At 46.0% G+C, this 18094-nt stretch overlaps 3 protein-coding genes across 3 annotated transcripts in view; 2 read left to right on the top strand and 1 right to left on the bottom strand.

Annotated features, from left to right (window-relative positions):
• The window catches only part of slc5a11 (solute carrier family 5 member 11), a gene marked incomplete at its 3' end in the record, with an annotated part of 45610 nt that overhangs the window by 15266 nt on the left and 12250 nt on the right, over positions 1-18094 (bottom strand). The window contains exons 8-11 of the mRNA XM_080723008.1: positions 13533-13738; positions 12194-12329; positions 11438-11545; positions 10925-11075 (exon numbers count right to left, since the gene is read on the bottom strand). Coding sequence (XP_080579134.1) covers positions 10925-11075; positions 11438-11545; positions 12194-12329; positions 13533-13738 — 601 coding nt within the window. The remainder of the gene's footprint in view (positions 1-10924; positions 11076-11437; positions 11546-12193; positions 12330-13532; positions 13739-18094) is intronic.
• On the top strand, positions 669-2903 carry LOC308284019 (E3 ubiquitin-protein ligase RNF216-like; the record flags this gene model as incomplete). Its single annotated transcript, XM_080724540.1, has 2 exons — positions 669-1494; positions 2344-2903. The coding sequence occupies 2 exons, from the start codon at positions 669-671 to the stop codon at positions 2901-2903; spliced, it is 1386 nt and encodes a 461-aa protein (XP_080580666.1).
• LOC308284018 (E3 ubiquitin-protein ligase RNF216-like) lies at positions 4929-6728 on the top strand (the record flags this gene model as incomplete). The annotated part of the gene is made up of 1 exon (XM_080724539.1): positions 4929-6728. One exon carries the CDS (start codon positions 4929-4931, stop codon positions 6726-6728), a length of 1800 nt encoding a protein of 599 aa, XP_080580665.1.

Here is an 18094-nt window from a genome sequence, read left to right as displayed (position 1 = left end):
CTCCATATATGGAGATACCCGACGCATCTCACTATGTCTGACCTTACAAGCTCCATATTTGCACCTGGACGAGATATACGGAGGCAGCTCCATATATGGAGCCAGCAAAGACATCTTGCTGCTGACATCAGTCTGACGGTCTGTGATGTCAACAGACTGTCAGACTGAAAAAAAATTCAATATTTGCCTTTGAGATGTACTTGAGTAGAGTTAAAAGTACTTCAAATTGGAAATAGTAAACTTAGTTACTTACAGTAAAACCACTGCGATCAGCACCTAACTTTCCTGCATTTATGGGTTTCACACTTTTCAATATTTAGCTTTCATCTTCATCATTCTATAATGGAAGTCAACAGTGCTCAGATGGACTGAGGTTGACGCATTGCCCACATTTGGAGTCATCATTACATCATAGATACGTCACAGACAACTGACATCACGATGGCATCGGACACATCTGATCCAATCGGATGTGCTGTATGTTAGTTTAGGCCCAAAACGTATTTCCACACTGACGTCATCAGTGTGACCTCAGTCTTGCGTGAATACAGTATGTCGTTCCACCCTGAGTATATATATGAATGTATGGCGTCATGCATTTTGCAGTTTTGTGTTGAAAAACTCTGCTGGTCAAATTCTTAGCCAAGTTTTGATTCATTTTGGCTTCCATGGCAGCGAACCCAGATGGGGCCAACCTGGGCCCTCCCCTGGTTGTGGTCCCTCCAGCCCCACACAACCCCGGCATGGCAGACAACCCGACGTGTCCCAGGATAGAGTCTGGAGGTACTCAGATTCAGGAGACTGAGGACCTGTTTTACAGCAAGCTGGAGACAGTGGGGGGAAAGGCCATGAAGCAGGCTGTCCACCTGCTGATGGCTGACTTCAGAATGCTCAGCTGTCAAGACATCAAATGGGCTCTCAACGCTCTCAAGGGACACTATGCACTCACACGCAAGACCTTATCTGAAGCTCTGAAGAAGTGGCAGGAGTCTCGATGGAGTGGAACATCGTACGAACGCTGCTTCATAGATTTCCAGTTTGAGCACGGTTCAGTGAAATTCAACAAGAGGATGTATTTCATCGAAAAAGACCAGCACGGTTTCAAGGCTGATGCAACACTGGAAGCCTCCGTTCAGAGGGAGCTCAGGCAGTGGGCAGAGCATGAGGACTTCCTGCTGGCACTGCAGGTCAATGAGGATGAATATAAAGAGGACAGCCAGCTGATAGAGTGTGGCTGCTGCTATGGAGAGTTTGTGTTTGAGAAGATGACCCAGTGTTCTGACGGTCACCTCTTCTGTAAAGAGTGCCTGGTCAAATACGCTCAGGAGGCAGTCTTTGGCTCTGGACGGTCAGAGCTGAGCTGCATGGAGGGTGGGTGTACCTGCTCATACCCAGTGCGTGAACTGGAGAAAGTCCTGCCAGAGAAAATCCTGTGTAAATACAACGAGAGACAAGCAAAGGAGGCGGTCGCTGCCGCCTGCGGTGAAGAAACTAGTGCGGTGTCCATTCTGCAACTTCCAAGCTTCATTTTGGCTTCCATGGCAGCGAACCCAGATGGGGCCAACCTGGGCCCTGCCCTGGTTGTGGTCCCTCCAGCCCCACACAACCCCGGCATGGCAGACAACCCGACGTGTCCCAGGATAGAGTCTGGAGGGACTCGGATTCAGGAGACTGAGGACCTGTTTGACTACAGCAAGCTGGAGAGAGAGGGTGGAGAGGCCATGAAGCAGGCTGTCCTCCTGCTGTTGGCTGACTTCAGAATGCTCAGCTGTCAAGACATCAAATGGGCTCTCAATGCTTTCAAGGGACACTATGCACTCACTCGCAAGACCTTATCTGAAGCTCTGAAGAAGTGGCAGGAGTCAGGCGACCCTTCAGGAAAGAGGCGACGGAGTAGAATGTCATCTCAATGTCGCTTCATAGATTTCCAGTTTGAGCACGGTTCAGTGAAATTCAACAGGAGAATGTTCCTCCTTGAAAATGAACGGCACAGTGTCAAGACGCAAGATGCAACACTGGAAGCCTCCGTTCAGAGGGAGCTCAGGCAGTGGGCAGAGCATGAGAGCCAGCTGATAGAGTGTGGCTGCTGCTATGGAGAGTTTGTGTTTGAGAAGATGACCCAGTGTTTGGACGGTCACCTCTTCTGTAAAGAGTGCCTGGTAAAATACGCTCAGGAGGCAGTCTTTGGCTCTGGACGGTCAGAGCTGAGCTGCATGGAGGGTGGGTGTACCTGCTCATACCCAGTGCGTGAACTGGAGAAAGTCCTGCCAGAGAAAATCCTGCGTAAATACAACGAGAGACAAGCAGAGGAGGCGGTCGCTGCCGCCTGCGGTGACGAACTAGTGCGGTGTCCATCCTGCAAATTTCCAGCCTTGTTGGACAAAGATGTATTGCAGTTCTGCTGTCCCAACCCCCAATGCCACAAGGAGAGCTGTAGGAAGTGTCACGCCCAATGGAAGCTGCATGTGGGCAAGACGTGCAAGCAGGTCACAGAGATGGACATCATCAGGACTAGGGTGCTTTTTGAGGAGCGCATGACGTCAGCATGGGTGAGGAAGTGTGTCAAGTGCGGCACAGCTATGGTCAAGTCTCAGGGCTGCAACCACATGACGTGCCGCTGTGGCAGCCACATGTGCTACGTGTGCAGAAAGCAGATGGGAGGCAAGCACTCTCACGTCTTCTGCACATGTCGTGGACTGCTTCAGGTGGTAGTAGGCGGTGTCTGCACTCGCTGTGGCAAGTGCTCACTGTCGGGCAGCCCCAATATAAATGATAATCGAATCATCAAGGGGATCAAGAAGGAGGCCGAGGCAGAGCTGAGCAAGAAGGGTCCTCTTCATTCACGGAAGCGGGTCGGTCCACCTCTGTACATGCGGGCCAAAAATGTGGCACGCCGAGCCTGAGGTGGCCTACTTTATGGAGACCGTATGTATACATACCTGTAGTTTTGGTTGCTGTGGTTGCTGATATGGCTCTGTAGTAAGACGTTTAGAAGGGGATCTCTAGAATTGAAAATTATTCATTGTCACATTGTGAAAGTATTCTGTGAAAGCTTTAGTTTTTATTTCCAGAAAGGTAGAAGAAAAGGGAGGGGGACAGGGAGAGGGATAGCGAAGAGAAAAATCAAATGGTAAAAAACCTGTGAAAAAAAAAATCTCAGATACATTATACTGTATATATATGTATCTATATATCCACCTGTTCCCGCGAGAATTTACTGTAGCATTATCTGCGGGACACTTCCGGAGAACAGCAGACATACAAGCTCACGTCGCGTCGCAGATGCAACTGTTGTGAGCTTGTAGATCACACTCCGGAAGCTGCCCTACACCTTCTGCGCAATGCACGATGGGATGTTGGAAAGTTGTGGATAAAAATAATGATCTAAAACCAGCACATATTCACTATGTACATGAGGTTAAACTTAACGTGCATAAGTGGTAACCCATCTCATCTGTAGATCCAGATCCCATATGATAACTAAGTACACGAGATTAGAATGGCTGGTCCACTGCGTTGAAAAAGTTAGTCCCGGACACTGCCGAGACTAATCCCCCAAACAATAAACCTTATTCTGTATTCTTTATTCCGATCCCCATTAGCTTCCGCCGCCGCGGTCGCTAGTCTTCCTGGGGTCCACATAAAACATCACAACATAAACAACATACAATATTCAAACAAACAACCGGCACTTGTCAGTCTAAATTTAAGTTACGTTAAAATGCTGATAAGGTTATAGTATACCTCATGTACAAAAACATAGATTATTCTAATTGCGTGGTCTCATTAATATTTGTTTAATAGGTTTTTAAATAACTTAAGTACTTGCTTTTGATTAGTTTCATATTTCCAGGTAATGAGTTCCATTGTTGGATGGCTCTATAAATAACAGTTTTTTAGAGTATTTCAGAATTTGGTGTTGGAAGTCCCAAATACCCTATAGATGTTAATTAACTTATAGCCTCGTTAAGAAAGAAAGAGGCCGCACAGCTCTTCAGCCATGATGCAACATCTTTAATTTAAACCAACGTTTCGACTGTGTCAGTCTTCTTCAGGGTTTACAAGGAAATGAAAAACACATCACTTTTAAAGGTACGGGAACAAAGGTGAGGTAATTTCATGGGAGGGTCCTCAATCTCCCCATCGGCCTGGGTGGGGGGGATAATTGCTCATCACTGTGGCAAGGGCAAGTAACTAACTAGCAGCCTGCCTGCTTCAGTGTGCCAAAGTGACTGGTGCAAGTATTTTCATTATTCATTTTTAAAAAAATAGACAAAAGAGTTATACAACAGCAATTTACAAAATACTGTACAACAACAATATATAAAGAGTTCAGAATATCTGGAACACTCGGAAATAAGGTAAGGTAAGGTAAATTAACTTAGCCTCATCAGTTATCCATACCAAACTGTGGCGCATCCTTGCCACATTGGTTTAAACAGGGCAATTAAGTGCTAATCTTGCTGCTCTATTTTGTGCTAGTCTGAGTTATTTCATAAGCTGATCAGTACCCACCTCTTGTGCAGCACACTGCCAACAAGCCAAGGAAGCGCCCCTCTCCGCCTCAGAGTATGTTGGATCCAATCTGAATAAGGTTGCTCAAATATGGAGTTTTACACAGACGTCATCAATATGACCTCAGCTTGCCCAAATATTGGGTTCCACCCTAGCTGTTTTTTCAGAATCTGTGGTGCAGACACTCTCCGTCAAATATCACGCCACAACAAGTTGCTCAGTCAAATATTTACTTGTTTTTAAGTACGGGAATTCTTGCTTTAAACAAATATACTCAATATATATATATATATATATATATAGTATTCAACTGAATATTTTCATTCCCTGTACCCCCTGAATCCCTTTAGCATCAATCTCCCACCACAGACCATCTTTTCTCATTCTGGCTCCGGCACCATCTCTGGCCCCAGATGGTTGTGGTCCCTCCAGCCCCAGCACACATTCCCAGGATAGAGGATGCGAGGCCCGTGTCACAAGATGGAAACCAGGCAGAGAGGTCTACGTATCAACCTCACGTCAGAGCTTTGATTAGCGGGGTGTTGGACTTATTCCCTGATGTCCAAGAAGACCGTGTGGCAGAACTCGTCCGACAACACAATGACTTGAATGTGGTGTGTAATTTATTGTTGGAGAACCCGGCATGTCCCAGGACAGAGTCTGGAGGGACACCGACTGAGGGTACTGAGGACCTGTTTGACTACAGCAAGCTGGAGATAGTGGGGGGAAAGGCCATGAAGCAGGCTGTCCACCTGCTGATGGCTGACTTCAGAATGCTCAGCTGTCAAGACATCAAATGGGCTCTCAACGCTCTCAAGGGACACTATGCACTCACACGCAAGACCTTATCTGAAGCTCTGAAGAAGTGGCAGGAGTCACAATGGCGCTGCTTCATAGATTTCCAGTTTGAGCACGGTTCAGTGAAATTCAACAAGAGGATGTACTTCATCGAAAAAGACCGGCACGGTTTCAAGGCTGATGCAACACTGGAAGCCTCCGTTCAGATGGAGCTCAGGCAGTGGGCAGAGCATGCGGACTTCCTGCTGGCACTGCAGGTCAATGAGGATGAATATAAAGAGGACAGCCAGCTGATAGAGTGTTGCTGCTGCTATGGAGAGTTTGTGTTTGAGAAGATGACCCAGTGTTCGGATGGTCACCTCTTCTGTAAAGAGTGCCTGATCAGATACGCTCAGGAGGCAGTCTTTGGCTCTGGACGGTCAGAGCTGAGCTGCATGGAGGGTGGGTGTACCTGCTCATACCCAGTGAGTGAACTGGAGAAAGTCCTGCCTGAGAAAATCCTGCGTAAATACTATGAGAGACAAGCAGAGGAGGCGGTCGCTGCCGCCTGCAGTGACGAACTAGTGCGGTGTCCATCCTGCAACTTCCCAGCCCTGTTGGACAAAGACATGTCTCTGTTCAGCTGTCCCAACCCCCAATGCTGCAAGGAGAGTTGCAGAAAGTGTCGCGTTCAATGGAAGCTGCATGTGGGCAAGACGTGTGAGCAGTTGGAGACGGACGACATCGGGACCAGGGTGCGGTTTGAAGAGCGCATGACGGCGGCTCGGGTGAGGAAGTGTGTGAAGTGCGGTACAGGCCTGGTCAAGACCGAGGGCTGCAACCGCATGACGTGTCGCTGTGGAAGCAGCATGTGCTACCTGTGCAGAGAGCCCATCCTCGACTACAGCCACTTCTGCCAGCACGTCCTCTCGCCAGGCAAGCTCTGTGGCGGCTGCCGCAAGTGCTTGCTGTGGACCGACCCCACGCAGGACGACGAGCAGATCATCCAGGACATCCAGAAGGAGGGCGAGGCGGAGCTGAACAAGAAGGGTCTTGGTCATCAATCGGGGAAGCGGGTCGGTCCTCCGGCGGACTCGCCACTCGCGCCGACCAAGCGGCCGGGGCCATTCCCGCCCCACGAGAACCATCCCGTCTTCTTGGCCCCTCCCCGACCTCATCCGGTCATCCGCCCGCCCCTGTTTGTGCCTCCGCATCATCATGTGATGTACCCTCAGGCTCCGCCCCAGCACAGGGCGTTTCACATGATGCCGCCGCCCCTGATGCCCCACATGCCCTATGTGCCCCCGCTGCAGCAGCTGAACTCCTTCCACAACACCAACCACCATCATCATCATCCCGTCAGTCTTCCTCACTTCAACATGGACGCATTCATGGACTACGGACACCATTGCTTTCACCCCAGACCCCCACACTGACAATTCATGCACTACAGACCCCCACACTGACAATTCATGTTCTACAGACCCCCACACTGACAATTCATGCACTACAGACCCCCACACTTATACTAACTACACTGTAGATCAGTGGTTCTCAAACATTCTTCCCAGTTTAGAGAGTGTAGCCTACAAATGGAAGTAGAGTTCCATTTGTACACTATCAGAGTCACCAGTCATTTAGCCTGGGGACCCCCTGGAACCCCTTCAAAGACCACTGCCCTGGCACTGGCCTGGGGGTCCCCGGGCTGCACTTTGAGAACCACTGCTATAGATGCCTCTAACGTGTAAACACACACACACACACACACACACACACACACACACACACACACACACACACACACACACACACTCCATGAAATCAATGCAAAGTAACCCAGATTTTAGTTACTCACGCACGAACGAACGGACTCACGAACGCACGCACGCATACTAGATACAATCCCAATGCCTCTTTTCGCTTTAATGTTTCATGCCCTGACTCTGTAGGGGGCTAAGAGTAACATAGACAGTATTTCTATCCAACACACTTTACAATGTTCATTACATCCACACACTGACAGCAGAGGAAACCATGCAAGGCACCAACCTGCTCATTGGGAGACGTTAGGGGTTCAGTGTCTTTCTTGCTCAAGGACACTTACTTACCCAGGGGCAGCCGGGGTTTGAACCAGAAACCTTCCGATTCCCAAGTGACCGCTCTACCTCCTGAGGTACTGCCGCCCCCCGAAATATAGATTGATTACTTTTTTTTCTTTTTATTCCAAGTCAAGTACTGTATTAACGTAATGCATGTGCTTCTCCCTTTCTAATTTTCTTACTATCGTTTAAATTCTTTTATTAATTTGTTATATCGTTGAACTTACTATGTTGAATCAAAACCAAAAAGAATGTTACTCTTGTGTATTTGTAGGCTACATAAAAACTCACGCACATACGAAAAGGAAAGGAAACTGGACTTCGGTCCATTATATATCCCCTTTAATAATACCAATTTGTATTGTGTTTTATATCATTGTAAGCATCGGGCATTCGAGGCATACGTTTGGCTGTGTAGCTCACACAGCCAAACGTATGGGTAGCGCTGACCAAAAGTTTGCCAAAATGGCTTGCAATATACTGTTCTGCTGGCATACTCTCTCATTTTGGGCTTCCCTGACACTGAGCTTAAAATGAACAAAGTGTAAAAATGGCCAATATTTGTTGTTGTTTTCTTTTCCCTATTACTGTGGGAGGGTGCAATCATTCAATGAACCAAGCAACAAAGGTGAATACCAAAAGAACAGTATTACAGGCCTGCCAGGCCATTTTGACCTTTTTTTGAAGGGGCGTTTGGCGGTGTTCCTCATTCCATGAATGCCAGATCCTTACAAACTGTACCTTAAATGTGACAAATAGATGATAACAATGATATCAAACACAATACCATTTGGCATAATTAAAGTGGAGATATAATGGGCCGAATGCTGGCAAATTTTGGGTCTGCGCTACCCACACGTTTGGCTGTGGTGCTCATTCCACGAATGCCCCATGCTTACAAACTGTACCTCGTTGTAAAGGTGACGAATCAATGATAAAATGATATGAAACACAATACAAATTGGTATTATTAAAGGGGAGATAGGCTATAATGGACCGAAGTCAAGTTTCCTTTCTTTTTGTGCTGAGTTAGTTATGACCATGGTCATAACTAAGTTCAAAATATATAAAACAACTTTTGAAAAAGATCTACAAATTGTGATGAGCTTGTAGATCTGCTATTATATCACATGGTCGATATAGGGCTGAAGTTTTTTTTTTTTTGTAATAATAATCTAAATCTACAAAGTAACTACTAACTGAAGTTTTCATATAATTGTAGTGGAATAAAAGTGTGGTACAATATTTTCCTCTGTGATGTAGTGGAGTAGAAGTAAAAGTACCTAAAAATGACTTAAGTAAATGTGCGTCGCTACTTTACACTAGTGGTTCCCAAACTTTTTAGCCTGTGACCCAAAAAAAGAAATAAGACATTTTCCTGGAACCCATATTAGTGAAAATAGCTGATCTACAAGCTTTTCTAATTTATGGAATTTCTCTTTTATTTATCTATGGAATTACTTAGAACAACCATTGAAAGTTTTTGAATCATGAAAGATTTAACTTTTTTGTCATGTTTTTTTAAAACGTTTTGAAATAATAATTGCGACCGTCAGGTTGCAGTTACTATCAAAACCTCCACCGTCTGTCCGTCACGTCACGTCACGTCACACTTTTGCCCTACTCATATCTCCGCCACCGTTGCCCCTATCCATGCCAAACTTTGCACACACACTCCTTGGCTGCCAAACCACAGCCTCCACTCATTTCTCACATGGCCTTCTTCTAGCGCCACCATGAGGCCGATTCTTGCTAAACACATTGTTGGACATTGCTCCTACAGATGTTGCCCTGATTGGCTACCATTGCCTTCTAAAATGTGTGTATGCGACCTGACGGTCGTTCATCTCCTGATTAGGGAGTCTTAAGGGGGTTCCAGACGATACGCGGTCACCGCGTCTAGTAATCCATTTTCAATGAGAGGCGGGCGTTTATTTTGGCCACGCGGAGAAGTTTTGGGGTGGAGAGGCGAGCGGGCGCGGTCCCGTGAAATCCCCGCGAGCGTGCTCGTTTGTGCATGCGTACGCGGGCGGTGAGAGCTGGATTGTGTTCGTCTTTGTGAAATACCGCGCAGCGTTTACTCGTGGAGCGAGTGTGTTTGTTTGTCACTGCGGCACGGCCGCCGCTGATCGTAGCGGGAGCCCCCATGGCAACCGCTGCTCATTTGAAGGGCCCTTTACTGGTACATTTAAGAAGGAAATGTAGAAACAAGAAATTCAGGGACCCATAAAAACGTGTCCGCGACCCACAAATGGGGACCACTGTTCAGTGGTGCTTTACACCAGGGGTTTTCAAAGTGGGTGACGGGGCACCCTGGGGTGACGTGACGGCAGTCCAGGGGTGCCGCGAGATAATTTGATAATATTTGGAATTTATTTGGACACTTGAAAATATATTTAGTATCATTTTAAACTTGAAGTAGAGTTATTTTCAGTCAGTTCTAACCAAAATGGCTATTATCTCAACATTTTCCTCGCAAAATAATCACTAAAATAACTGTCGGGCAGAAACCTTGTATCTCCAAGTTTCAAATGTGTACGTCTTTTGGTAAAGCAAAGCCCTGCTTCATCATACAAGACCGTCGCACAAAACTAGTGAAAACAGCCGATCTACAAGCACACAACGTTGTGTGCTTGTAGATCTACTGTTTTCACTAGTTTAGTACATTTTATAGATGATAAATACAAAACGAACGGTTTTGGACATATACATATACATATACACCCCTACAAATACATGTAGGGGTGCCTCGGATTAAAAACATATTCATGGGGTGCCCTAAGACAAAAAGGTTTGGGAACCCCTGCTGTACACCACTGGACAGTGTGCCGTTACCTTCCTACGACCATCAGCTCCCACTCTGTGCTGTTACCTTCCTACGACCATCAGCTCCCACTCTGTGTGCTGTTACCTTCCTACGACCATCAGCTCCCACTCTGTGTGCTGTTACCTTCCTACGACCATCAGCTCCCACTCTGTGTGCTGTTACCTTCCTACGACCATCAGCTCCCACTCTGTGTGCTGTTACCTTCCTACGACCATCAGCTCCCACTCTGTGTGCTGTTACCTTCCTACGACCATCAGCTCCCACTCTGTGTGCTGTTACCTTCCTACGACCATCAGCTCCCACTCTGTGTGCTGTTACCTTCCTAACACCATCAGCTCCCACTCTATGTGCTGTTACCTTCCTACGACCATCAGCTCCCACTCTGTGTGCTGTTACCTTCCTAACACCATCAGCTCCCACTCTATGTGCTGTTACCTTCCTACGACCATCAGCTCCCACTCTGTGTGCTGTTACCTTCCTACCACCATCAGCTCCCACTCTGTGCTGTTACCTTCCTACGACCATCAGCTCCCACTCTGTGTGCTGTTACCTTCCTACGACCATCAGCTCCCACTCTGTGTGCTGTTACCTTCCTACCACCATCAGCTCCCACTCTGTGTGCTGTTACCTTCCTACGACCATCAGCTCCCACTCTGTGTGCTGTTACCGTCCTACAACCATCAGCTCCCACTCTGTGTGCCGTTACCTTCCTACGACCATCAGCTCCCACTCTGTGGCACGCGGCCTGCCGTGCCTCCACAGGTCCATGGTGAAGATGGTGCTGGAGCTGTTGAAGATGGAGGTCAGGGACGACATGAGAGCGGCGATCATCACCGCCATCATCAGACCCCGCAGACCTGACCACGGCACACACACACACACACACACACACACACACACACACACAGCAAACACGCACACACGCACAGCAAACATGCACACGCGCACATGCACACACCATGATTTCAAATTTCAAATGTTGTCATCTAGCAGACGCTCTTCTCCAGAGCAAATTAAAGCACAAGGGACAAAGGATCGCTTTCGGCTATTCTATAGGTATAAGTCATTTTTGGGTTTTGTCCCCCGTTCATGCAGTCAATGTGACGATGTCATCAAATGATAAAGTCGACTTCAACTCAACTTTTTACTCAGTCGAGTCGACTTGCTAAAATCACAAGTTGTGAAACTTGCCCTAGTATGCGTGTGTGCGTGTGATCACCTGATGGCAGGAGCTCCATGACCAGCTTGGCGTAGGCGATGTCAGAGCAGCCCACTGGGTTCCCACACACCTCCTTACACACGTCTGGGTCTCCACACGCCACCTCATCTACAACATGTAAAATACTGTTAAACATCTCCACACGCCACCTCGTCTACAACATGTAAAACAATAAATGAACATCTTAAACGGCCCATTCCTACATTCACCAACGGTAAAATGCCCAGAAAAGTCATTGCATCCCTATTCTGGAACGCTAGGATAACAACGTGTCACATTGCTGGGAATTTTAACCACGCAAATCCTATATATTAATTATATAGGGCTCTATACTTGAGGTTCCACTCATGTTGTCCCTCTAACCCAAATCTCTTCGCCCGATTTCTTTTTGATTGGTCGTCTTAATGGCTTCATGTATTGAATAATACATATTTGTATCCAGGGCAGGAATTTCATGGAGGCCATGAAGGCCATGTGTCCCTCATGTTCTGAGGCCACAGTGGTCTAAAGTTTTATTGTTGTTTTATTTGATGGCCTTCCTGCCCTGGCCTTTGGCCTTTGTGCCCTCAAAGAATGGACAACACCAAAGGCCAAGTGCCCCTAAAATGACCATAGTCCAGGCCTGTTTTTTATCAGCGTACAGTATCCTGCTGATCATGTGTATTGAATAATAAATATATAATAAACAGTAGGCTACCAGTGTACAGTATCCTGCTGATCATGTGTATTGAATAATAAATATATAATAAACAGTACCAGCGTAGAGTATCCTGCTGATCATGCCGGGCAGCAGCATGATGAAGAAGGGGAGGAGCTTGAGGTAGGCGGCCAGCAGAGAGCCTCCCTTGGCGTGGGTCAGGTTCTTAGCGGCCAGGGAGCGCTGCACGATCACCTGACAGGAATTATTATTATTATAAAAACGGTAAATGGTGCATTTACAGTGTATAGCGCTTTTATCCAAAACGCTTTACATAGATTGTGCATTACATTCACCCATTCACACACCGATGGCTGATGTACTATACCTCACTGGTTCTCAACCATTTCAGGCCACGACCCCCAAAATAATCATATTTTAAAGGACAACTTTGTTTTTTTTACAAAAAGGGTTCATATTTTAGATCGTAATTAGAGAAAAGAAAAAGTGATTGTTAAAATGTTTTCATTTGCTTCATTCTATTGTTTTATCGCGTTTTACTGTGCTAAATTGTGGGGCATGCGTACGCATGGGCGCATACGTACAAGTGGCTAAATATGTCTTTTTAGACACAATAAGCCAGCAGTTTCTTTATTGCTATTTACAGTAACACTTCTAGCCCCCATAAGTCACATCCAATCATGAAAGGTTGCGTTGTATCTTGGTAAATGGTAAATGGTGCATTTATATAGCGCTTTTATCCAAAGCGCTTTACATAGATTGTGCATTACATTCACCCATTCACGCACACATTCATACACCGGTGGCGGAGGAAACCATGCAAGGCACCAACCTGCTCACCGGGAGCAATGTGGGGTTCAGAGTCTTGCCCAAGGACCCTTCGACATTAACTCAGGGGGAGCCCGGATTCGAACTGGGAACCCTTCGGGAACCCTTCGTGCTCTAATAACGGTTTCTCTACCCCTGAGCTATGCCGCCCCACATGGGCTTGGGTATGGGCTTATTCTGTGTAAAATGACATATTTAGCCACTTGTACGCATGCCCCCAACCACTGAAATAAGAATCTCTAAAACAATAGAAAGAAGTAAATGAAATCAATTTAACACTCATCTTTTATATTCTTTAATTACAATCTAAAATATGAACCCTTGTTAAACCCTTGTAAAAAACTTGTCCTTGTTGTAAAAAAAAGTTGTCCTTTAACTGATGAGCACTAGGAGTTGAGGCATTACATTTGTATAACTTGGTCCTATTGTGAAAATAGCAGATGCTCAAGACGTCGTGAGCATATCTGTATCTGCTATTTTCACAATTTCTGCTTCTAACATTTGACAATTTGACCATTTTAGAGGTATTAAATAGTCCTTAAATTGTTACTTTAGATACCCCCCCAAAATCATTTGGGGACCCCCCCTGGTTGAGACCCGCTGCTATACCTGGTCAGAGCACCAGTACCACATGGAGGGGATGGACATGCCGATGATGACCCCAGGCCAGGGCAGGTCAGAGGTCAGGGGGTCCCTGAACAGGTGGAAGGCGTCGTCTCGGGGGAGGCCGCAGGTGGTGTTGGGGACGCGCACCGAGGGGACGGCGGCCGCGTAGCCGTCCAGGAGCCCGTTCCAGCCCCCCACCTCCGCAAAGCCTCAACCAATGGAGGGACAGGCAGAGCAGTTAGGATCAGGGGCGTCACAAGGGGTAGGAAAGTGGGACTGAGTTACTAGGGCCCAAGGTGGAGGGGGCCTAGTAACTTTAGCTATTGAAAAATAGCAGATATACAAGCTCACAGCGCGGCACCGAGTGCCGCGCTGCGAGCTTGTAGATCTGCTATTTTTGAAAAGTCGTGAAATCTTTGAATATTGTGTATTTTTTAAGCGAACATTTGTAACTCAAATTTTGCTTTCCGGGGGGGTCCCTGGAACTAAATATTTTGAGATGGGGGTCCGTGGCCAAATACATATCATTTTGGGGGTCCTTCATATGAAAAGGTTTGAGCATCACTGACATGGAAACATGGGTTTCTTGCACAAATTTTTTCACGATTTTTCAAAAATAGCAGATCTACAAGCTCGCAGCGCGGCACTCAGTGCCGCGCTGTGAGCTTGTATATCTGCTATTTTTCAATAGTTAACATTCATGGGGGGCCCGCAGTGAATCCTTGTACCCAGGGCCCAGCATTTGGTGTGACGCCCCTGGTTAGGATGGAAGGATGGACGGATGGATGGATGGATGGATGGGAGGTGCGTTATTATGGATCCCACATCAGTTCTAGGCAAACCCCGCTGTGATTGGCCAGAAGTCGATTTGATTGACAGTTGTCGTTTTGGCAACTACCGGTATATGCCTAAGCCTAATTCCTGTCCCTAACCCTAACCTCGGTGAAACTATGCCTGCAGTGCCAGGGAGCCAATCAAGACAAAGGTGAGGCGGGTCTATCCTAGAACTGATGTGGAATTCATCATACAGTAATCACACATGGGAGGTTGTTATCTTTAACATGTATTAACCACATGTACCGTAGTGTTCCTGTTCTAGGCATTTCATAAATAGTAAACATTCAGCAAATTTGTCAAACATTCGGCAAAAATTGCAGTTCTACAAGCTCGCAATTTGGTGCGTTGTGGTGCCTTGTGATCTTGTAGATCTTTGTTTTTTGCTATTAAGTATTATTATATGGTTTAAGTGGTTAATATTACTTATGAGAAACAAAGTAATAAAATACATTTCCTTTTACGTAAATGCATCACTTTATGACATTTTGTAGTTTTTGAAGCTTCCAATCATTACTGAGAGAAGAATGGGTGGGGGGGGATGATGTTTTGTGTAAACAATAATAGAAATTCAAAGCAGTTGTCCTCAAAACCACTCCTGTCGCTGTCATTAACTCTCCTACTGCCAGATTATTTATTTATTTATTGGGTCTGGCGCCATCAAAAAGCGGCTTACCTTGGCGACGTTATAGTAGATAGACAGACAGACATTTATTTATTTATTTTTATTTTTTTTGGTTGTGCAATAGTGCACTTTGGTCTGCCAGGCAGCAGAGGGCGGCGTCATGCGAGAATGAATGTGAATTTGCCTGTTATGTGTTGAAGAAGAAGAAGACCAGTCACTGGCCACAGAAGGTCCGTGAACTGAGCAAATATAGAACTTCCGGTGTCAGAGCTGTCAAATATAAGACTTCCGGTTTGAAGCATTCGCCTTCAAAATAAAATGCTTGTAATTAATTCCATTGAAAAACGTTGAATTTGCAAATTATATGCTCATTAAAAATATAAATTAGGCATTTGAACAAAGCCATATAACAAAAAATATGTTTATGTGTAAAAAAAAAGTTTTAATAACAAAAAATATATCTAAATAGATAAATGCTGTTCACTGGAGTGCATAGCCTTTACAAATTGGACACTGGACAGTAGACGGCTCGCTGCGTCGGCACTTTGAACACACGCACGCGTTCGGGGAGACCTCCTCTACCACACCACACTCTCCGCTAAGCGGGAGAGGTGTAAAATAAAAATTTGATGGCCTTCCAGTGCAGCCACCCGCTAAAAAATGTGACATTTTCAGACATTTTCAAACTCTAGTTGGCGCTGGAGAGCAGACGGCTCGCTGCGTCGGCACTTTGAACACACGCACGCGTTCGGGGAGACCTCCTCTACCACACCACACTCTTCGCTAAGCGGGAGAGTTGTAAAATAAAAATTTGATGGCTTTCCAGTGCAGCCACCCGCTCAAAAATGTGAAATTTTCAGACATTTTCAAACTCTAGTTGGCGCTGGAGAGCAGATGGCTCGCTGCGTCGGCACTTTGAACACACGCACGCGTTCGGGGAGACCTCCTCTACCACACCACACTCTCCGCTAAGCGGGAGAGGTGTAAAATAAAAATTTGATGGCCTTCCAGTGTGGCTAGACATAGAAAAAGTACCATTTTTCAGACATTTTCAAACTCTAGTTGGCGCTGGAGAGCAGATGGCTCGCTGCGTCGGCACTTTGAACACACACACGCGTTCGGGGAGACCTCCTCTACCACACCACACTCTCCGCTAAGCGGGAGAGGTGTAAAATAAAAATTTGATGGCCTTCCAGTGTGGCTAGACATAGAAAAAGTACCATTTTTCAGACATTTTCAAACTCTAGTTGGCGCTGGAGAGCAGACGGCTCGCTGCGTCGGCACTTTGAACACACGCACGCGTTCGGGGAGACCTCCTCTACCACACCACACTCTCCGCTAAGCGGGAGAGGTGTAAAATAAAAATTTGATGGCCTTCCAGTGTGGCTAGACATAGAAAAAGTACCATTTTTCAGACATTTTCAAACTCTAGTTGGCGCTGGAGAGCAGACGGCTCGCTGCGTCGGCACTTTGAACACACGCACGCGTTCCGGGAGACCTCCTCTACCACACCACACTCTCCGCTAAGCGGGAGAGGTGTAAAATAAAAATGTGATGGCTTTCCAGTGCAGCCACCCACTCAAAAAAGTGTCATTTTCAGACATTTTCAAACTCTAGTTGGCGCTGGAGAGCAGACGGCCCGCTGCGTCGGCACTTTGAACACACGCACGCGTTCGGGGAGACCTCCTCTACCACACCACACTCTCCGCTAAGCGGGAGAGGTGTAAAATAAAAATTTGATGGCCTTCCAGTGTGGCTAGACATAGAAAAAGTACCATTTTCAGACTCCCATCTTTAAACCAATCCCAGTTACTTTGATTGCTGGCAGGGCTGAGCATCGATCAAAATGTAGATACCATAATTTAACTATTTTACTGCAGATTAGATTATCATCCCTAACCCTTAAATTCAACAAATTCTTGGACTAAAATTGAGTTTTACTTGATGGCCTTCCTGCCCTGGCATTTGGCCTTAGTGCCCTCAAACAATGGACAACACCAAAGGCCAAGTGTCCTTGCCCCTAAAATGACGACATTCCAGGCGTTCCCATTCCTAACCCTGACCCCACCCACCCATTATCTAATGAGCAATCTAATCATTATCTAATGAGTGGGTGATTCACACATCATGGACACTTTGAAGCTTTGAAGTTGCACATGGCAGATACCTAGGTTTGAAGTGAACATAAATTCCACTTTGACTGTAACTTTAATTCAAATTTCAAATGTGTATGAATGTGGGAAATGTGTGTGTGATCTATCTAAGAGCCAGCGTGTGCACGGCTTTGCTCGGGAGCTTGTAGATCTGCTTTTTCCACTATTTTGGAAAACATTATATTACATTTGACAAAATCCTTCTAAAGAATATATCATAACACATTATAAAGCATTCTGTGATATATAAGACATATGACATGAATAAATGCATTGTGATACACATACTAATACTGTATAATTACAGACATTATAATCATATTAAGGTAACCGGTAAAGTAGCTGGAAAGAAACTTGCAGATATTTTAATTCTTGTATTTGTTTTACTGAAAAGTAAAATTACTCACTGTGCAATTTGTTGAATTTAAGGGTTAGGGATGATAATCTAATCTGCAGTGAAATAGTTAAATTATAGTATTTATATTTTGATCGAGGCTCAGCCCTGCCAGCAATCAAAGTCACTGGGATTGGTTTAAAGATGGGAGTCTGAAAAATTGTACTTTTTCTATGTCTAGCCACACTGGAAGGCCATCAAATTTTTATTTTACACCTCTCCCGCTTAGCGGAGAGTGTGGTGTGGTAGAGGAGGTCTCCCCGAACGCGTGCGTGTGTTCAAAGTGCCGACGCAGCGAGCCGTCTGCTCTCCAGCGCCAACTAGAGTTTGAAAATGTCTGAAAATGTCACATTTTTGAGCGGGTGGCTGCACTGGAAAGCCATCAAATTTTTATTTTACACCTCTCCCGCTTAGCGGAGAGTGTGGTGTGGTAGAGGAGGTCTCCCCGAACGTGTGCGTGTGTTCAAAGTGCCGACGCAGCGAGCCGTCTACTGTCCAGTGTCCAATTTGTAAAGGCTATGCACTTCAGTGAGCGGCATTTATCTATTAGATGTAAAAA

Source organism: Nannobrachium achirus, assembly GCF_963921795.1.
Source record: "Nannobrachium achirus genome assembly, chromosome: 4".
Classification (NCBI taxonomy): domain Eukaryota; kingdom Metazoa; phylum Chordata; class Actinopteri; order Myctophiformes; family Myctophidae; genus Nannobrachium; species Nannobrachium achirus.
Note: the sequence above shows the minus strand (reverse complement) of the source record. Positions and strands in the feature narration are given on the sequence as shown.